The 22,512-nt window shown below is 44.0% G+C and overlaps 1 protein-coding gene across 3 annotated transcripts in view; it reads right to left on the bottom strand.

The window, feature by feature from the left end:
* SUSD3 (sushi domain containing 3) overlaps positions 1-22,462 on the bottom strand; it is a 60,782-nt gene extending 38,320 nt beyond the window's left edge. Inside the window, exons 1-2 of one of the 3 annotated variants that reach the window (XM_034437369.2) lie at positions 19,307-22,462; positions 13,758-13,814 (exon numbers count right to left, since the gene is read on the bottom strand). In XM_034437369.2, coding sequence (XP_034293260.1) covers positions 13,758-13,814; positions 19,307-19,394 — 145 coding nt within the window. In that variant the 5' untranslated portion in view covers positions 19,395-22,462. The remainder of the gene's footprint in view (positions 1-13,757; positions 13,815-19,306) is intronic. The other 2 variants (XM_034437379.2, XM_034437388.3) reach the window with 2 other exon arrangements.
* Positions 22,463-22,512: the final 50 nt, after the last annotated feature.

The raw sequence follows: 22,512 nt of genomic DNA on the forward strand, positions 1-22,512 counted from the left end.
AGTCCCAGCTGATGACTAGAAGGAAAAAAACTGTTTAAACTCTTGCCGCTGGGCTTCAAAGAGCCGTCCTACAGCTGATCAGTGTTAAAAGCAAACAAATGAGTCGGGTCATAAGTGCGAGGACTGGTCATAAGTGCGAGGACCTTCCAGAAATGACTGACCAGCTAGCCAAGCCCACCTAGTCACATGACCTCCAAGCCACACCCACAGAATAAGCCACGCCCACAGAACCGGTAGTAAAAAAATTTAGAACCCGCCCCTGATGTGAATGTGCGCATGTGCGCCTGAGCCCCCCAAATACAATGTGCATGCAGGGCCCGCGCATACACCCTAGCCCCACGCATGCATCTGCGCCTCCCACATGTGCCCCACTCCCTGTGCATGCATCTGTGCCCCCTGCATGCACCCCACTCCTTGCAAGCACATGTATCCCCCCCGTATGCGCCCCACACACACATGCATGGCAGAGACCCTAAGACCAGCTGGATGGCAAGAGGCACATGTGCATGTGCAGCAGAGTTGAACTGTGGTGACGGCTCACTTGCCATCAGAGAGGGTGCTGCGTGCCACTTCTGGCACACGTGCCATAGGTTCGCCATCACGGAACTAGTCCATGCACTAATAAAGGAGAATATTGGGAGCTCAGGGTTGAAAAGAGGGGTCCTTGGTGCTCTCTGAACTTGCTTGTTTTCTTGCAGATGTTTCATTACTCAAACTAGGTAACATCATCAATGCTAGGACTAGTTCATGCAGTTGCAAGAAGTCAGCAATTCCTGAAAGGCACACTCGCATTCCTTAGCCCCAAAAAGCCTTGCTACAACTTTCTGCCTGGAGATTTAATGTTAATAATTTAATGATAAGCACTAGTCCAAAAGGAAGAGAAGGTAGTTTGGTGCTTTGGATCCTGCTTCACAGATTTTGGTTCAGGAACATTGCACGTTGAAAGGATCAGCAGGAAGTGATATGAAAAGCTGCCAGAGGTTCTGGAAATCTGCTACCAGCTGGATCCAAAGATGGATAAAGTAAAGATATAAAATAGTCTGATTTAATATAAAGACGTTTCCTAGGTTTCTAACTCTCTGAAAGTCCTAATATATAGCGAAAGGTAGTCCTCCCTCTTTAGATCACAATTATTGGATTGCTGCAGAAGACTGGGGGATTAGTTGGTATTGTGACGCCTAGCTTGTTTAGGATTCCATCGGTAATTGCTATAAGAAATACTTCCCTTGCTCTGAATAAGATTCATATATTTTTACAGTCATTTGCACATTAGCAAACCTGACCGGGTTTGTAATCTCATATCATATTTTAGTCTCATATGCTAGCCAGGAAGTGGTTTCTGATTGAGTGGAATTGCTAAAAGAGAAACAGGAGGAGAATTTATTTATTTATTTATTTAGGAGATTTATATAACAGTAATTCTGGGCAGCTTGGTATGGAATTAACTGCTCTAAGCAATCATGAAGAAAAATAGGAGGTGGGCTACGAACCTACTACTCATGAAAAAAAAGCAAACCAGGAGAACCTATGGTTCAGTCCTAATCATTATTCTCCACCAGATGCACGAATAACCTCTTTTGTTAAATATGTGCAGCCAACCATGGCACAGCTACAGACAGCCAAATAGTATACTAGAGTCATTCACTAGAAGCCATATTTTCTGCTGGAAGGAACAATACCTGTAAAAAGTTATTTCTCGTGTGCCCATAATCAAACTGGCATATTATCTCTGGATAATTTCAGTATGTCTGACAACCATAAAAGAGGTCTATGAAAAGTATCACCACCCTAAAATAAATAAATAATTAAACAAACAAACAAACAAACAAACAAACAAACAAACAAACTCTTTCCACTTGCAAGGCATCTAACTTTCTCATAAAAATTCTAATGTTATCCTGTAACATCTTGAATCAAATTTCAATAGGAAAAAGCTTTTCACAGTGAATCTTTCATTAGGTCAGGATTTATGTGTATAGAATATTAAAGTTTCGGAAGTTCTTCAGGTGTTTCTCTTCTGTAGAAGAAGAAACTTCATCCGTAGAAAACACATTCGCTAATAAGCAACAGACAGCGTTATGTGGTATCATAAGATTGTTTACATCATTTATTCTTTGGAATCAATTTTCAAACAGATCCAGCTCTTATGTAAGACTGTCATTGACTTCTTTCTTAGAATTAATCTAAAATGTTCACTGCAATGTACAAAAAGTTAAAAGAAAAATAAGAAAAAAAGGAAGTGGAAAAAGAAAGAAAACATAGAATTATGAATTTCATTCTTCTTTTCCATCCTTCTTTGAACCCTGAGTCCATAAATTATCTAAACGAAATTATCACTTCTTCAACATCAGCTATAAATATTACCTTTTTTTCTTCTTAACAACAGGAAAACCTCATTGCAGTGCAACACTAGAAATTTGTCTTCCGAATATTTAAGGTTAACCTTGATTTTGCACTTTCAGTGTCTTCTTTTGTAATGAAATATTCGACATCTTCTTTAGCTGCAGCTAACAAAATGGCTGCAGCCATTTTTCAAATGCTTAATGTTTGATTCTGGCTATCAACTCTTCCAATCCTGCAACACTTATATCCATGATGGCGAACCTATGGTATGCATGCTGGAAGTGGCACGCAGAGCCATCTCTCCGGGCATGCAAGCCATCGCCCATTGCTCTTCTGGATTCCGATGTGCTGGCCAACTGGTCTTCACGCACGCGGGAATGTCGGAAACCAGAAGAGTAGCCGCCCGGTGCGCATGCGCACGCTGGGAAGATGATCATTTGGTTTCCAGCGAGCGCATGCACATCAGCTGTCTGGTCTTCTGCCATGCATGAGTATGCGGCTAGCTGGCCGGTGTGTATGCACGTGCCGGAAACTGGAATATCATCTTCCCAGCAAACGCATACGCACCGAGCGGCTGCTCTTCCAGTTTCCGGCATGTGCACGTGCGCTCCAGTTTCAGCACTTGCTGCCGAAAAGGTTCACCAACACTGACTTATATTCACTGTACAAATTAAAAAGATGCAGGGACAATATTCATCCTGGTCTCACTCCTTGATTCAGTCTCTTTTTCCAGACTCGGCTCTTATAGTTGCTTCTTGCTCATGGTATAGATTCCTCAGAGGAATAATCCAGTTTTCTGGCATAATCAATATTTCCACTATGTTCTACATCCTGGCATTATCTAAACAATCAAAGGCCTTAAGGGATACATTAAAGCAAAGGTGAACCTATTGCAAAGCTGCAAGTGAGTAGATTTCCATACCTAAAGAAAGAGAATGAGATACAGATAAGATGGGCAAAGCATTCAGCTGAGGTACAAATAAAGCATCTCTTCTCAAATCATTAAAGCAGCTGCACTTTTAGAAGGTGCACGGAGTTGCTTCAAGGCTGATCTCTGAACATTTTTGTATGCTCAGTTAATATTTCTACTATACCCATCATCAAAGCAAGATAGCTGTGCTTATATATCAGCCAAGAGCAGCTTTGAATCAACCATGTCAGACCTTCCAAAGGATGTGGCTGCTTTATGCTTGAGCATTGTGAATTTGCTGACAGAAACAACCGTGCTGAGTTTGATGTGTAAGAGGACCATAGTGGCTACAAAATGTATTTTGCATTCATTTACTTTGTATCCTGCTTGTTTTCTGAAAACTCTAGGCGGCTTATATGTGAATCTCCCCTTATCTGATCTTCTCAACAGCATTTTGCATTGCAGATCAGGCTGTGACAGAGGAACTGGCCAGAAGTCACTCAGGCCTGATGTTCTTTCCATCCCAAGTTATGAAGACATTTGATAATTTATTTTTATTTTATATATTTATCAAATGCATTTGCTTCCCATCTCTTGGTCCAGGCAACTCTGAGGAGCTTACATCAGGATAAATGACCTATAACAATTATAAATGTAAAAGTGAATTAAAATTAGAAAAATTAAGACAAAGTAAAAAACGGCTTTGGAGGGAGAGGTGGCATGTCTCCATCATTAGGGTATCAACAGCCTCCAGTCAGCAGCTTCCCCTTCAGGATCCCTTGCCAGGCATCATAGACAGGGATTTTCTATTAGCACCCGTGAGTGGCATTCTTGACATAAGGGTCCATAGAGCCTTCTTCACATTCAGCAAATTGAAAGTTGGACTTTCTATGACTCATCCAGTGGTGGGCTTCAAATTTTTTTACTACCGGTTCTGTGGGTGTGGCTTGGTGGGCGTGGCAGGGGAAGGATACCGTAAAATCCCCATTCCCACCCTAATCCAGGGGAAGGTTACTGCAGAATCCCCATTTCCTCCTGATCAGCTGGGACTCAGGAGGCAGAGAATAGGTGGGGGCGGGGCCAGTCAGAATTTTTAATACCGGTTCTCCGAACTACTCAAAATTTCCGCTACCAGTTTTCCGGAACTGGTCAGAACCTTCTGAAACCCACCTCTGGACTCATCCCATTAAACATGAAAAAAATGTGGATATATTGAAATAACAGAATGTGATTGATTATTTAATTTGTGCTTCTGTGCATATTACGCATCCCTGTAATATTGGTTGGAAAATCTGTAGTCCAATATTATGTACACTAGGAGGCTTGCCTATTTGGGTCATTTTTTGATTTATTGCTAAGGCTCATACCTTATAATTTACCCATCTTGTAAAACATGATTTTGGGAGGCTTACATCAATAATAAAACCACAACAGTAAAAACAAGAAAACGACATGGGAAAAAAGTATCACTAATACTGTATGACCTTAAATTAGGCAGGTTTCCCTGAATTGAGCTTGACTCCTGAAGATTACAAGGGCATGGACTTGGGTTGCTTTCTTGACAAGATGGATCGTTGGTCTTACCTGATACGTTCCTTCTCGTTGAGTGGAGACAGCAGCCAGCGTGGGTAGTGCCCATCCAATCAGCTTGAAGGACTGAGCCTGTCAATTATTCTTAGTCCCGCCTCTGTTGCCGGGCAGGCCAGCTTTGGCGAAGACTGGAAGACAGACTCGGTGTGTGGGACAAAGAAGAACCAAGATAGAAAGACAGAAAAATGCCGAGTCCAGCTTGAAGAAGAAGAAAGGGAAGGGTCTGGCTGCTGTCTCCACTCAACGAGAAGGAACGTATCAGGTAAGACCAACGATCCTTCTCCATTGAGAGTGGAGACAGCAGCCAGCGTGGGACATACCCAAGTTCACTGTCCCGGAGTCGGGGGGGGATCACGCTGGACCGCATTGTCCTCTCCGGCAACAACTCTTTGGAGAACCCGACGACCAAACGAGGCTTCAGCTGATGCAAATTGGTCGAGTTTGTAGTGTCGGATGAAAGGACTAGGAGAGGTCCAAGTGGCCGCCCTACAAATTTCCAGCAAGGAAGCCTGTGTAGCCCAAGCTGCCGTCGTAGCCGCGCTGCGGGTGGAGTGAGCTGTCAAGCCTGAAGGGCGCGGAAGGGATCTAACATCATAGGCTGTGGCAATAGTCTGGCGAATCCAACGACCGATGGTTGAAGGAGAGACCTTACTGCCTTGAGATGTAGGTAAGAAGGAGACAAAAAGCGACTCCGAACGACGGAAAGGAGCCGTCCTCTTCAGGTAGATTCGCAGCGCCCGCCGAACATCAAGAGAGTGCCAACGACGTTCCCGAGGATGCGTGGGCCGAGGGCAGAAATTTGGCAGGACAAGTTCCTGGGCACGGTGGAAAACAGAGTTGACCTTCGGCACGAATGTAGGGTCCAAACGGAGTACCACTCGGTCTGCATGGAAAACACAAAGGTCCGAACGAGTGGACAAGGCGGCGAGCTCAGATATGCGGCGAGCCGAAGTAATGGCCACCAGGAAGGCAACCTTGCATGTGAGAAGTCTGAGACTGGTAGTCCGAAGTGGTTCGTACGGGGAACACGTAAGAGACTGCAAGACCAGAGGAAGATCCCAGGTCGGATAGCGATGCAGAACAGGAGGACACAAGTTCTTTGCTCCCCGAAGAAAACGGCGGATCAAGGGGTGTTGAGCCAGAGACGACAAGGAGCCGCAGGTAAGTACCGAAGATAAAGCTGCAATGTGCCGGCGGAGAGTGTTAGGAGAGAGACCCTGGGAGAGACCCTTCTGCAAAAACATCAGAATATGTATAATTGACGGTTGTAGAGGCGAGATACCGATCTGACCACACCAGTTGCAGAAACTCCGCCAGGTGGCAGAGTAAATGCGTTCCGTAGAAGGCCGTCGGGAAGAAAGCAAGGTATGCACAACATCTGCCGGGACTTGTACCTCTTTCAAAGTGCACCGCTCAATCTCCAAGCGGTTAGATTGAGCCAGGCCGGGTCTGGGTGTTTCAGGGCGCCTTGCGAGAGAATATTGTCCGAGAGAGGAATGCGCCACGATGGGGTCACCGATAGGGACACGAGGTCTGCAAACCAGGGTCTCCGAGGCCAATGAGGTGCCACAAGGATCACTTCCGCTCGCTCGGATAGAATCTTGCGGATGACCCTGGGAAGGAGGGCCGTTGGGGGAAATGCGTACAGAAGGCCCGACGGCCAAGGAGTCCGAAGAGCGTCGACGCCGGCCGCTCGAGGATGTGGGTACCGTGAAAAGAACAGCGGAAGCTGAGAGTTCTCGTGAGTCGCGAACAGGTCGATCACTGGACGGCCGAAGCGAAGAGACAGTTCTTGGAAGAGGAGCGGGAGGAGGCGCCATTCCGCGTTGTCTATCCGCCGGCGACTCAACCAGTCCGCTTGAACATTCTGTACCCCGGAGATGTGTTCCGCCCGAAGGGAACACAGGTGGCGCTCTGACCAGACCCCCAATGCGACTGCCAGGGTTAGAAGAGACTTCGACCTGGTGCCCCCCAGTTTGTTCAAATGAGCCTTTGCGGCGACGTTGTCCGTGAGGACAAGGATGTGGGTTCCGGAGACCAGATGACGGAATGACTTTAGAGCAAGGAAAACAGCCTTCAGTTCCAGCCAATTGATGGGATGCCGAGCTTCCGAGGGTGTCCAAGTCCCTTGAGCCAGTTGACCTTGGCAATGGGCTCCCCAGCCCAGGAGACTGGCATCTGTCGTCACCACCACCCTCGAGGGCTCGAGGAAGAAGCAACCCGCTGAGAGAGCGGGGGAGCGCCACCACCGGAGGGATCTTCGTACCGCAGGAGGAAGAGGGATCGGCTTCGATGAAGTGCCTCTGCCAGCCTTCTGCAAAGGCAAGAGAAACCATTGGAGTTCCCTGGCGTGAAGTTGAGCCCAGGGAACAATAGCTATTGCGGATATCATCTTACCTAAAAGTTGAGACAAGACATAGGGAGAAACCACCCGACTCCCCTCAACTCGGGAAATCAACTGCCTCAGACTAGCTTGCCTATCGGGAGAAAGAAAAACTCTGCCCTGAAGAGAGTCAATTAGGGCACCCAAGTGCACTAACCTAGTGGAGGGGGAGAGATGGCTCTTCTCCAAATTAACAGAGAAACCGTGAGCTGCTAGCGTCTCAATCGTCATACGAATATCTAAGGCAGCCTGTTGCACAGAAGGAGACAACAGCAGAATATCATCTAAATAACACAGGAGGCGAACTGAACGGAGACGGAGCTGAGCCGCCAAGGCAGCTAGCACCTTCGTAAAGGTGCGGGGGGCAGAAGAAAGGCCAAATGGGAGAGCCCTATATTGGTAGTGTGCTCCGTTATAACAAAACCTCAAAAACTGTCTATGGGATGGTAGGATAGGGATATGAAGGTAGGCCTCGGTTAGGTCAATGGAAGAGAGGAGGTCGCCCCTCCGAATACCGTCCAGAATAGACTTTAATGATTGCATTTTAAATTTTCGGTACACAACGTATCTGTTTAAACGTTTAAGGTCCAGAATAGGACGCCACCCCCCCGATGATTTAGGGACTAGAAACACCCTTGAATAGAATCCCGAACCTTCCTGACCGGGAGGCACAGGTTGGATAGCCCTGATAGACAGGAGATGCTGAACCGATGAGTCCATGAGGGACCTCCTAGCGGAGTTACGAGAAATCGGACAGCAAACAAAGGTGTGAGGGGGGGGAGCAACAAATTCAATGGCCAACCCAGATCTCAAGGTGGCGTGGACCCACTTATCCGAAGTGGATTCTTCCCAGGCAGCGGCAAAAAGGCCCAATCTACCGCCAATGGGAGGATCCAAAGGGCAATCAGCGACGGCGACGGGCGAAACGACCTCCTCCCCCTCGAAAGGGCCGCTTGAAGTTAAAGGGACGCCCTCTGAATGACCTATCGGAAGAACCCCGCTGCCTGCCGAAAGACCCATCTCTCCTAAATGTGGGAAAGGGAGAAGAATAGGAGGACCCCCCATCCGCACCTCTGGAGGAAGAACGAGAGGGGTAAGGTGAAAAACGGGGCGCTCCTCTCCGGAAAACAGCTGCTAACACCTTCTTTTTGTCCCTGGTTTCTGTGAGGAAGGGATCTAAAGCGTCCCCGAAAAGCTTCGTGCCCTTAAAGGGAACCGAAGCCAATCGCCACTTGTGCCTGGCATCAGCCTGCCAGTGACGGAGATACAACAGACGACGAGCCATGACAGCCGAAGCCAAAGATTTTGCGGAGAACCTGGCAGCATTCAGAGTAGAGTCGGCTGAAAATTGGACGGCCGCCACAATTTTATTCAGGTCTTGTCTGATACGAGTGTCTCCGGGGGCTAGCTTTTCTTGTAACTGACGTAACCAAAGTAACGTTGTCCGATTGAAGAAGGATGCCGTAGTAGTTGCTTTAATCGCCCAGGAGGAGCTTTGAAAGGCCTTTTGAAGAACCTGGTCAGATCTGCGTTCCTCAGGGCGGAGACCTTCGTCCGGCTCGCCCGGAGCATTGGAGTTAGGAAGAAGAGCTGCAACTGGGGCATCCACCGAAGGAATCTGAAGAAGAGCTTCAAGATCCGAGGATACTTGGAAGTTTCTTTTGTCATTAGATGAAGGTAGGGGAGCAGATGCCGGGGATTCCCACTGTCGTTTCACTACGTCCAGAAAGAGAGGAGGAGTAGGAACGGATGTTATAGGCCTAGCTGGTTCCGCAAACATCGGGTCCAAAGATCCAGAGGAAGACTCAGGGGGTACCGGATCGGCGTTTGGAGAGGATAAACGGGCCGTATTAACAGCCTTGAAGAGCAATGATTTGAACAAGGCCTGAGGAAAGAGACCTGTGAAAGCAGGCTGATCCGGGGGAAGGTTCTCATCTTCCGACAGGTCAGACTCAGGGTCTCCTTCGTCGATGAAGGCTGAAGGATGACTGTAATGGGAAGAAGTAGGAGAAGCGGAGCGGACTGAATGAGAACATCCTTCGTCACTGCGGCCCGCTGGAAAGGGAGAAGGCTCTCTTACCGATCCCTGTCGACTGGAAAAACCCGAACGGGCGGCCAAGGACTTTTGAACCGCCGCTTCAATCATCTGCTGCAGCTGATCTGGAGGAACGAATGGATCCAAAGAGCGGGCAGGGACAGAATCAGACGAATGAGCCACCTGTACTGTTGCTGGATCAGGAACCGGATGCTGAGGAACTGAACCAGGACCCCACAAATTTTCCTCAGAAATAGTCACTGGACAATCTTGCAGAGACAGCTGGTCAGGAGTAGGCGAATGGGGTACGGAGATTGGAGGTGGATTAGAAGGAGCAGGTGGCGGAAGAGTGGAGGGAGGCAGTTGAGCGCATGCCTTGTCACATAATCTGGTCAAAACTTTGTCTCTACGTTTTTCCACTCTGGAAGAAGAGGATGATAAATCACGAGTGGAAGACTTGTGATGGGAACGTGAGACCTGAGAGGACCTGGAATGAGACCTGGAATCTTCCATAGGAGATTGCTGGGTAACAGACGTGGAGTCTGATTGGCCAACTCCTCCTGCACTGGCCTTCCGGCCGTGCTTAGACTTAGAAAGGGCCTTAGGCATAGCACACAACAAGGTTATAAGAAACTCCCCCCGTTCACGCACCAGACAGTGTCTTAACGACCAGATCCTGAACAGATATCAGGGAGCGAAAGGAACTCCACGGGAAAAAGGCCTCGAGTAAACTGTTTCTTAATTAAAACAAACCAAAGGCCCAACAGATTAAAATGGGAGCGTAACAACTCCACGAGCTGGAGGGTTGGTGGGGGGAGGGAGGCCGTTTGAAATGTGAATGAGTGGAAGGCAATCAGTTAAACAAGCAATCAGACAAATTAAGGCCACAGTCCTGTGACCGTTGTAATCAAGAGCACGGGTGGGGGCGCGAAGCTCCACTAATCTTCAATGGTGGCCAGCGCCTAAAGCAGAAATCGCTGTAACAGGGAAAAAAAAGGGGGGGGCGTGAAGCTCCACCAGGCGCAATTTGGAAGGCCTCCGGAATCGGGCCACAGAAAACCAGAAGGGGGGGGGCGCGAAGCTCCTCAGCTGCAAACACGCAGCAAACAAACTTTTGGTCTGCTTAGAGAGGCCACGAGGCAATTACAGAGGGCTGCAGATAACGTGCACAATGGAGCAGAGATGGGGGCGCGAGGCTCCTCAGCAGAATCACACAGTCACCACGCTTTGCATTTAATTAATCCTGAAAGGAGCGAGCTGGATTGATAGCAGGAGGATCGCCGGCCGCTAATTAGCGCTCTCCTCCAACGGCGGGAAATTCCTCTTGTCTCAAAATGGCGGGCGCCGCTATTAGAAAGCCCGCCGAGACCGCCGATGATAGAGGGGCGAGGAGATCGCAACCGGGAGAATGTCCCTCGAAGATCAATGCCCAAGGAAGCCCTCCCTGGAGGAGATGAAGGGCAAGGGGTCCCCACGCCCCTGGCAGAGCCAGGGAGACTGAAGTTAATGAAGGGCTATTTCTTTACTCACAAACTTATAACACTTGATGTCAAGACGGTCCAAGTCAGCCAGAAAGATCAGTCAATGTCCAAATCGAAGCTCAGAGCACAGTCAAACAGTCCAGGTCCAAAAAACACGAAAAAATCCAACACTAAAGGGTAAAAGGAGAATTTAGCCAGAGAGAACGTCCCACACACCAGCCAGCGCTGAAGGACTGAGCCAAAAGCAGGCCTGCCCGGCAACAGAGGCGGGACTAAGAATAATTGACAGGCTCAGTCCTTCAAGCTGATTGGATGGGCACTACCCACGCTGGCTGCTGTCTCCACTCTCAATGGAGAAGAGAGGTAGTCACTTCAAAGGTACGTGTATGTGTACCTGTCATGCACAAATATGCTTTTCTGGCAATTTTCCATCCTTTCAAACAATCCACAACTCCTGGAAAATCTATCTATTCATCAACCCTTGAGGAAAGGGATACCAAAATTCTACTTCCATTGCTTTATGACCAATAAACAGAGCATATTTTCTTCTTGAAAGCAATTAAACTGTCACCAAATGATACTGTGTTTATTCAGTCTTCTTCCTGATTGCGATAGTGTGGTTGCCTTTGGGAAGAGAAGGCTAAGAGTCCAGGCTGGCTCCCCTCTCTAAAGGGTTTTTCAGATTCTCAACATCAATTATTTGTATAGCGTTTCCTCTAAAATTTCTGTCAATACAGCCACAAGTGCCCATTGCCTTAATTCCTTTCTCAGGCAAGAGTAGCCAACTTTTTTTTATCTGGCACTCTTGAACTGTTTGCAGTATCCCTTATTCATTGCTCTAGTGACAGATTTATATGAGGTGCACTCCTGAATTGCTCTGGGCAGATTTTTCTCTTTAAACTAAGCATGAAAAAGCCAGTAACACAGAGATTCTGAAAAAAAACCCGGGTTTTGCCGAACAAGCGCCATAATGGATTCAGTATAATATCACCAGCATTTTTTCTTGAGTGGTATTTATAATTTTAGGGATGTTCAATACATTTTATTTCATTTTCCCTGCAGGATTTTTTTTACATGCATAATCCTAGAAAATTACAGGGGCCACAAAGAGGAAGGGTACATGCTAATGATTTCCTGGCCATATATTTCTAACTTCTGATGGAGACAGGAGGCAAATGACCATCAAATCCTATGCAGTCTTTAGTCCCCCAAAGTTAGCCCATCAGGAGTCTCCAAACTTGTCAACTTTAAGACTTGTGGACTTCGACTCCCAGAATTCCCCAGCCAGCATGAATTCTGGGAGTTGATTCACAGTGTTAAAGTTGTTAAATTTGGAGTCCCCTGATCTGGAACAATATATGACGAGGGCCTTAGAACAGTTGACAAAGGAGTATTAACATATTATGTTTAGATGATATGTCCCAATGATAGTTGATTGTTAAATTATTGTTTCTTAATTTAGGAGAATTCTGGTACATTCTGTATTCATACTGGGGATGGAGATCTCATCTTTCTTCATTTTATATTTCCAGAAGACAGCAAAGATTGCAACCATCTCTATTTTTGACTGATTTCAAACAAGAAATGCTAAATGTTTGAATGGATATTGTAAGAGAACAACATCCATGAATGATGTTTGCTTCTTTGGGAAGTCTGATATGTGGCAGTGCATTTGTTTCTTTATTGGAATCTCAAGATATTTTTTATATTGTACAACTAAAAACAAAGTTATATAAAAATGATCCAAAGCCTCACATACTCTAATGTACATTTGTTTTTAAAGCAAATCAAACTCAGGTAAGGACTGAGCCAAATGCATCTTTGTAGTAAAGCCATGACAAATAATACACTGACATATAATGTATGACAATAATAGCTATCTTTAAAGAAAGTTTCAAATATTCTACTCTGAATACCTTGACAGATGAAAGACAAATGGTATTACTTGATTAAAGGAAAGGCAATAAGTATTCAAAGAAAGACAGAACAGAATAGATCCTATCAGCCCTTCAAGGTAGCCCAGACTAGAAAACCAAGGCCATGCAGGTTACTACTACTTTTATAGTAAACATTTAATAACAACATCTTGCAAGTCAGAATGTGTTCAGCCTTCTATCCTTCTGTGAACTAAGGAGGGGTTTGCTGAGACATTTGAGCACAGGGTTGGACCAGAAGACCTCCAAAGTCCCTTTTAACTCTGTTATTCTGTGTTACATTCTTGGCCAGGACTCATGCTCTGTTTTGATTGTTGTCTTGGAGATGGGTCCTCATCCTTTCTTTCAAAGCCATTTTCTCTGCCCCCTACATATCAAGGCATAATAATACATGCCATTCTATGGATCTGGTTATTGTTCTGCCTAAATCCTTTACAGCAACTATTGTGGAGCTTGGGCCTACAGTTCACTTTCTTGATCATTTGCAGGGCTATAGGTAAAGTTGCCAAAATGATGGTATAAGCAAGAGAGGCGAGGCTAACTGGGAGTTAGCCCTCCTGAGCAAATCAGACAGGAAACAAGACCAGATGAGCGAAACATAATTTATTGTAAAGCTATGCTAATAGAATCTTGCAAGTGTGAAAGTACAAACTTCCTGCCCGCCACTTTTAAGTGCTAAATCCATTCGGGTGGGTCCTTCTTCAGTTTGTTTCTTTGACTGTTAATTCACTGAGGGCTCCTGCCTCTCTTGTCTGACAGCTTCCTAGGCAACATCTCCTATCCCTTCTCCTCAAGGTTATCCATGCATTCCATTCCATTGGGGATGACTGATAAGAATGGGAGCAACAACATTCTAGAAATCAAACTATTTCCATTTCTACCTTTAAAAAGTCATCCAACCTCTCCAAGTCCCATGACTTAAAATAACCCTTCCAAATACAATTGCATTGACAGAATTAAACTTTCAGTCACCAGCTACAAAAGCCTTACATAAAAATAAACAAACAAAACAAAACAAAAACAAAACTATTGGGATATGTTCATAAAACGTTGCATTGTAAAAAGCTATTTTCCCACTTACCATTTATCCTCCATTCCACCATGCTCCAGTTTCTTCTCTTCCCCATCTGCCAGCATTCTATGACCAGTGAACATACCCAGTCATTATGGAGAAGTTGTGGTGGACTATTTATAGATTTTTAATAATAAAGATCTATTAAGTCACTGGAATGGAATTCTTTACTATTTTATCTACATACTTTTTATCCTGTCTTAATGGCCTTCAGTGGAACAGTGCATCATAGGGCAATAATTTTTAAATAAGGTACCTCAAATGCATTAACTTAAAGAATGTGTAAAAAAACAAACAAACCAGGACCCACTATTCTTGTGGAATTAAAATGTCAAGGATCTTCAGACCAGTTGTATTTGCAAACTTGTGGCCACTACAGAATGGTCATAGTCAGCCATGCCTACATGATTATTATGTCCGACATTTCCTACCAGCTTCCCACAAACTATTTCAATGGGGAAGCCAGTTGGAAGTCAGAAGTCGCTCCGGCTCCCACTGCTTTTTTTGTCCTCCTGTGGTCATTCTGTTTCTCTGTTTAGGTAAGGAAATGTCTCTGAGAGGATAACGCAATGGGGCATGGTTTGTCTAGTATACCGGTATGTATATATTTCTTGCCATCACCACCTTTTCCAGACCCTCCATTTTACTCTTCTTCCCACTGGGTTAACTGGTGAATGATAACACAGTCATATCACTTTGTTAATGAAACATAAAGCACTGGCTCTCAGATGTTTATCAGACACAATCCAACACTTTAAACAGGTTACAAACTGGTTATCTGACAAGACTATTTTTCTCATTATGAATTTGATTGTGAATATTGGTAGAAGACTCACTTTTAGGACAAAAAAGCTTCTGTGTGAAATGCTAAGAATGAGGATTAATTTCATTTTGGATGCAAGAACGGAAAAAGATCTCATTAAGAAATGAAAATCTACAATAGACAGTAAACATAGCCATTTGGAGTACAAGCTATGAGTTCGGTATTTTCATATTAGTGTGATGTTTTAATATATTTTAATTAAATACTTAAAACTCTCTTAATTTTTAATCTCTTTTTAAATCAATCAGTTACCCCGTGAGCCTATGTTCCCTGATTTAGAGCTACCGGTATCTAGAATTGCAGTTGCAATGCCAAGCTAATATTATGATATACGTTTGGCATAGCAACCTCAAATCTAAACAGCTCTAAATCTAAGGCACTAATTCCTTCATCTTCACACTGAACTGCAGGTCTTCCTTTGCAATGATGGAGTTTTAGATACACAATCTTAGCAAAGGAAACAGGAAGCAAAGGAGATAGTTGGGAATTCAGTAAATGACTTCTCAAGAAAGCAGTACTAGAGTCTCAGTCCCAAGTATCAAGAAACTTTTTTTATTGACTTTCAGAATATACTACAGTCTTAGCCTTCATAGCACGGCATGTCTGCAGGCACATTCCATTAATGAACACAGTCAGAGTCTTCACCAACACTGCCTCTCCCTGCATGAAGCCAGCTTATTGCTTGACCCCAACTGACATCACTTCCCTCTTTATGGCACAAATTCTAAAGGAAGCCAAATGTTGGTACAGCAGCAAGAAGGAAGTTAAGGTACAATTTAATCTATTTAAAAGGATCCATGTTTCCTTTTATTTTTTAATCTCTGAGATAACATTAGCAAATCAAAGGAGGCTTCTATTTGTCTGCATCTTTGTGTAAACATACTAGGTAACAAGCATCTGCTTTTTATTCCAGCAAAATCAATTTGGAGCCCAAACGAATGTGCTTCACTTTGAAGATGATTCTTTTTTTTTTCTTTTTCAAAAACCAAGAGTCAAAATCAGAGGCAGAATACATTTTATCTGGAAAAAAAGAAAGCCAACTCTCGCTACCCCCAACCCCCTTGCGATAACAGCAGTTCCACATCCCATTTGTGAACCCTATGAAAACTGGGGAGGACAAAGTGTAGTTTAAAATGTAAAAAAGAAATCTAAATCTGTATTTTGTAGACATGGCCTTATTTTCTCCCATCAACCAAAGAATACTTAGAGCACATAGGTTTCCTGAAATAAATAAATATATTATTCACATTATTCCCTTTCTACAAAAATCAGCTTATGTAAAGCATAGAAAAGGAATAAAAACAGGAAGTCAATGAAGTTGGAAGTATGAAATTAATAGTGAGAGAGAAAAAAATATGAAATAGTATAGGATGTGATTAAAATATAGTCATCGTCTTTAGTGTTCAATTTTTTAATGGTCAATTTCTTACTTCTTTTTAAGGAACTAGTAGCATGCTCATATACATTTTTTCCCCCAAAATTTCTTCTTTGGAACTGACCACAAACTATCCAGTACCTTTCTACCAGCATTTGAACATTTCCTCATTCCTTAGTAAGCATGAAGAAACTTTTCTGGATTCTTTTTTTTTTTTTTTTTTGCCATTTAATCATTTGTTCTATTTTACCTGTCAAACTAACTACTCTGGTCTGGTGCATTCATTATCAGATCAAAACATTCCATGGCATCATACAATCAATATAATATTTGCTGCAAATAATTTGGCTTTTCAACACAAGAAACACTTGGAAATTTCTTCTCTCACATTCACACATTTCCAAATGAGTTAATGATCGGAAGAGCAAAAGATCCGGTCCCATCCTTAACACAAAGTCACACTCCATTTCCCAAAATGGTTCACTGTTACGTCTCATACCCATCTGATCAGAATTCTGATCAGCCACTTCCTAGGTACATTTAATAAACTAATTTTGTTTTTACTGTATCATCCCCCTTCACACAAGGGAACAATACTAGCATTCTTTCAAATGTCAAAAAGAAGTGCAACCTTCACACCTACCTTAACCAAATTGCACATCCACTTTATGTACCAGCCATATCCCTATTTTAACATCTCTCCAATTATACTATCTTCAGTCTCACTATTTTTCAACATACTCATATAATGATATTTTTTTATTGGACACAAGAATGTATTCCTATCCACGGCCCAGTTCTTTTTTTCTGCATTCTTTCAACTCATTCCCTTCCATCCATTCATATCATATAACACATTCTTGCATCACATTCACTCCCCAAAATTCATCTGTACTTCAGTCATTATCACAATTTAATGTAACATCACATGCAAATATTACAAACCATGAATTCATAATTTTATATGCACCCATAACCTAGGTGATAGAAATGCACACTTTCTGAAATAATTTTAGCTCTTTAATTAATAATTAAACTTCCACTTCCAGTGCAAAAGATCAGAATACTTTCATTCAGTTATTACATCCTTCCCCTTTCTCTTAATTTCACAGGCACAGAAGAAATCTATTTTTTTCCTTTTCTTTCGTTCATTCATGCTGCTTGCTATTTCCATACATTCCATGTTGCAATAAGCCATGGTCCCCACCAGATCTGTTCACAGATATCTTTCTATTGCACCCATCATGGTTTTAATTAATCAATGCTTTCCCATAATTCATTGTTAGTTCACATAATTCATTATTACTAAGATAAACCAAAAACTAGATCTCCAGTCTTGGCGATACTGATAATACATGAAGCTTTCTCTGCTAATGGTAAGTATAGTACTCCAGGGGGAGGGCCTTCTCTGTGGGAGCTCCTGCCCTTTGGAACGAACTGCCCCCGGAAATATGCAAGATCTCTGACCTCCGTGTGTTTCGCTGTGCCCTTAAGACCCTACTGTTTCACCAGGCAGGGCTAACTATGTAATATTTTAAATTGGGAGTTTTCAATTGGGGGTTTTAATCTGGGCTGAAATTATGTAATATTTTTAATAATTTTAAATTTTGATATTTGTATATTTTTTGTTTTAATAGGCTGTACATTGCCCTGAGTCCTTCGGGAGAGGATCAGTATAGAAATAAAATAATAATAATAATAATAATAATAATTATTATTATTATTATTATTATTATTATTATTATTATTCACTTGGCTATAACTAGACACAGTACAAGTTTTACCAATCAATTTGGGCATATTTTGGTCAGCATGCCACAAAGTACAATCACGGTCCAATCCAGATTCAATCCAGGTCCAGTGTTATCCCAAGCCATTTTACAGTCTTCTATGCAAGACAGGATCTCACTACGTCTCAAGGCAACATGCTTTTGCCAGCATCTGTTCAATTCAGAGATATACAAACTCAGGATATGAAATGTCTGCAAACCTAAGATGAGCTGGGTTTTTTAGATAAAGATTTTGAAAATCCATTACTACCTCTCCCAAAATTTGCACTCAGGAAAGGATAGGGATTAGTCTATCACAAAAAAAACAACAGGGCAACGAGAAATAAAAAAAAATAAAATTAGGTGAACCAATCAGTTGTCTTTCACATAATATATTTTTGCTCTAGTAGAAGCTTCCAATAATCCAGAAGCTGGTTTCAATTCCAGGTAGATGAACCACAGCACAAGCAGATCTCCATCTCAGTGTACCAATTTTACTTCAACACCAGCCTGTCATTGTTCTCACAGATTACATGAGTGGCTCATTAACTGAATTGCATGGTCGATTTCAGATTCTTTCCGTATTTGTCTCTACTGAAAAGCTCAGTTCATATATTTCAGTGAGGGAACTCTTTTCCTGTGGGAATAAACCTAAGTAGGATTCCTGAACAAACCTGAGCCTTGGGCTCAAGATGGATTTCAGAAAACTTCGCCTTAGTTATTTCTACTCCACCTCTTTTCCCTCCTGGAAAAATCAAACTGTCTCTTGGCAGTGTCCCATTAAGTATTGCGTGATACCAGAAGACCTTAGCTTCACTACGAATGTGACTTCATACATCTCCAGATGACATTAAGCTTGGAGCCTCTCAGAAGATTGAAACAAACACAATAACAATTGGAGAGGGGTTTGCTTACCAAATATACTACATTTTTTTTAATAAAAACTGATAGGTCATTTAGAGTATCAAGGGGCAACCAAGGTCTGTCTAGAACAAGCTGCTTTTCATTAAGGACAGACAGGTGTCCCACTGCTTAAGGAGTATTCAAATTAGCAGTAGGTCTTTGGGGTCTTCAACCCTGACCTCTGATCTTTCCAGGTGAGATGGTGGGAATTGAAGGATGCCATCAGGGCTCCTGAGTGGTGGCAGCGGTGATGGCAAGGGTCAACTAAACTCACTCCGGGATTTTAATTCAGAGGAAACCCCACCACTCCCAAGGACACACATGTTTCGGCCAGTTGTTAGCCTGCCCATCATCTCACCTTTCAATACCCAGCGTCAGGACATGCCTAAACTAAGGAAGGCAGAACCACCGAACCCATTGGCCATTCCCACGCCAGAAAAGAGAAGAGCAGATGCTCGCAGATGCAACATCTGGAGAAAACGGACTACACACAGATACACACATACACATACACACACACACACACCCGTCCCGCCGTCATTTGGCCCCGTCCCGCATATCAAACCCCGGAGGGGCCGTTTCCTTCTAACGCCATCGTGACTCTCGTCGGTCAATGACCGGCTCTCCCGTCCGCCCCTCCACTCCACTCCCCGTCGCCTCCCTCCCCCCCCCCCCAATGCCTTCTCACCCGCGGATTCGTTCCGCCGTTGGTTTCCCCCCTCGCGGATCACCACCGTTCTTGACACGTCGAGGATGGAGGCGGTGGCTGCTTGCATGGCTCCGGGGCCCTCGGGGCTTCCGAGCCGCAGGGGGGCGACCTAGCCCTCTTCACCGGGCAAAATCTCGCACTCTTCCCGGGGGGGGTGGGCAGGCGGGGAGGGGAGAAGGGACGGGTCTTCCCCGCTGGTCTGTCCGCTGCGGCTGAGGGGGATCGCGGCGCTCCAAGTCAAGCTTCTCTCCGCGGGCAGGAGCGCCGGCTTCGTTTCCCGCTTCTCCTTTTTTTTTTTTTTTTTTTTTTACAACTGCCGGCGCTTCGCTCGCCGTCCCCTCCGCCTCCGCCCCGCCGGCGTCTAACGAGCGGCAAGCAAAAGGACGGTGCTGAGCACCTGGAGATCCCGCCCTCCCCCGCTCGCTCCCCTCCCCCCCCAACACCTCCGCCCCGCCACACAAGGCACACCTCGCTTCCTCTTCAGCGCTGAGCGAAGGAAACGGAGATGGTCGCGCCTTCTCGATTCAACGATCATCGGGGAACCGGAGCGCCGGAGCCGTCGGAGCTCCCCTTTAACCGCGCCTTATCCGATCCAAAAGTCCGCTGCGGCTTCCCTCGTGAAGATCGCACCAGAGGCGGATTCCCGAAGAGCTCGTCCAGGGGCTCCGAGGCGCCGCTGCGCGATCCATCTGGTCAAAACGCAAGGCTGGACGAGTGGCTCTCGCCGACTGAGGGGACAATCTGGAGCCTCCTCTGGGTAGAAGTAGTCGCGGCTGGGCCCCCCGCGCGCTCCTTACTCCGAAGTAATCTCCCCTTCCTCCAGAAAACGGGAGCAAGAGCACCATTCAGGCCACATGAATATGCATGAGTAATTTCTTCAACACTTCTGGTTGTATAAGAGCGTGTAAGACAAAGGCACGCTCCGCTGGGGAGCGGCGGAATCATCACACACCGCGGAATAATCTCCAGAGGCAGACGGAAGGTTGTTTCCCCCCCCCTAAAATGGCACATATTTATGTTTTGCGTTGTTCCTTATTTTAATAATTCATATCTTGCTCGATCTTTGGGAACTCACACACACAGCGCGCCTTCCTTTCATATTTTCCCTAAACAGAGCTTTGCGATGTAGATCAGACTGCAAAATAGATTAGCTCAAAGTTACTTCCACGACAGTGGAATTGAACCTGCACACAGTCTTCCGAGTTCGACCACTACTTCGCACAGCGTTACCTTCCGTCTGCGTTTATTCAGTTTCTATTCTCTACACACACATAGAGAAAGAGAGAAAGAAAACAAAACCTTTAGATGTGGACCTAAAAGTATGCCTGATTTGCATATGTTCATATCTTCCAAAATGTCCGCATGAAAATAACATTTTTAAAAAAAAAATTGTGGTAGGGACAAATAGCATCAAATGACTCGGAAGCAGGAATATTTTTGATGCACAAGCAGAACTGGCACTACCTACCTTTCTCAGTGTATAAATCTATAAGTCCTTACTGAACTATGATTTGTATTATACATATCTGGGTTTGTATTATCATAGCTACTTACCAGAAGTCCTGGATGGGATGATTGACAGCTGTGCGGCTCAGAAGGTGGGACAAATAGGAGCAGTAAGAGTAAAGTTTTTGTAGATAAACCATTAAATACTAGTATTAATGTTAACAAATTTTGTACAGTACATCTACTACGGACGACTATATAATAATGCCAGTCCAGTAAATAATGATATCTCATATAGCCATAGTATCTAATAAAAACCATCATGCAAATTACATAAATGACATAATTTCTGTTAGACTTCATGAAACCAATGACTTACAGTAAGTAAGTAAGTAAATAAGTAATATGATTTGCCAGTGACATAATGATAAATATGTTGTCATTTCCCTCCTGTCTGGATGGCTCTGCACATATCCCTATTATTCCCCTTGATATATAAGTCTAAATTTGCTCCATTATTCTAAATCCAAATAATTGATGGCCTTTAGCCTTATCAATTAGAACCACTAATCAAGCTGTGATCCTATAAGCCTTTCTTTCATTCAGTAGGGCTTTGTTTAATTCATAGAGTCAGGCTTTGTTTATGGAGAAGTTAGAGGTATACAAGTGTGGGAGTTTGATTTCAGGCAGCATTGAAAACTTAAGAGAGTTAATTTGACTCATAATTCATAGCTCAGTGGCTAAGACACTGAGCTTGTCAATCAAAAGGTCGGCAGTTTGAATCCCTAGTGCTGCGTAACGGGGTGAATGCCTATTACTTGTCTCAGCTTCTGCCAACCTAGCAGTTCGAAAGCCCGTAAAAAATGCAAGTAGAAAAATAGGGACCATCTTTGGTGGGAAGGTAACAGCATTCCATGCACCTTTGCCATTTAGTCATGCCGGCCACATGACCACAGAGATGTCTTCGGACAGCGCTGCCTCTTCAGCTTTGAAACAAAGATGAGCACTGCCCCCTAGAGTCGGGAACGACTTGCACATATGTGCGAGGGGAACCTTTATCTTTACCTTTAATTCATGGAGACATCCATGCAGTTTTCTGCTTATTAAGATAGAAGGGTTTGCCATTTCTTTCTTCAGGCATGTCGTGTGTTTTTTTAACGTTCCCAGAGTAAATTCTAACATTCTAGAATTCCATGGGGTTTCCCATCCAAGTTTCAAACAGTCTGTATTCTTAGCTTAGCAGACCGTATGTCAGCCCAGTGAGTAAACTCATCACTTGTCATTATTAATCTCGGGCTTTGGATATGATAACATAATCCCCTCCAGGTGGTTTTTCCTGCCATCTCACCAACTGATTGACATCTGTACGAAACTAAGCTGATCTGTGCAGGGCAGGGCTATCTATTTATATTACTGTAGCTTGATCTGCAGACAGGTAAGATATTTTTTAAAAACTAAAATACTCCGATATGCTTATTGGATCAGCAAAATAAGAGTGGGGTGGGAAGGAGAGAGAGAAGGTATGTTTAAGTGAAACCAGAAGATATGGACCGATTTAATAATAACAATGCATGATTCTTTTATTTCAGGCTGCAGTATATGCACACATTTATTTAATCAATTTTCTATGGCTGCCCATCTCAAACAAGGTGACATACAATAAATCCAACAATTAAAATGGAATATAAAAAAATAGCTAAACAATTAACCTAAGTAAAAACAAGATTGTGAGAGGGTTA

Source organism: Pantherophis guttatus, chromosome 2, assembly GCF_059756535.1.
Source record: "Pantherophis guttatus breed Tessera chromosome 2, ASM5975653v1, whole genome shotgun sequence".
Lineage (NCBI taxonomy): Eukaryota > Metazoa > Chordata > Lepidosauria > Squamata > Colubridae > Pantherophis > Pantherophis guttatus.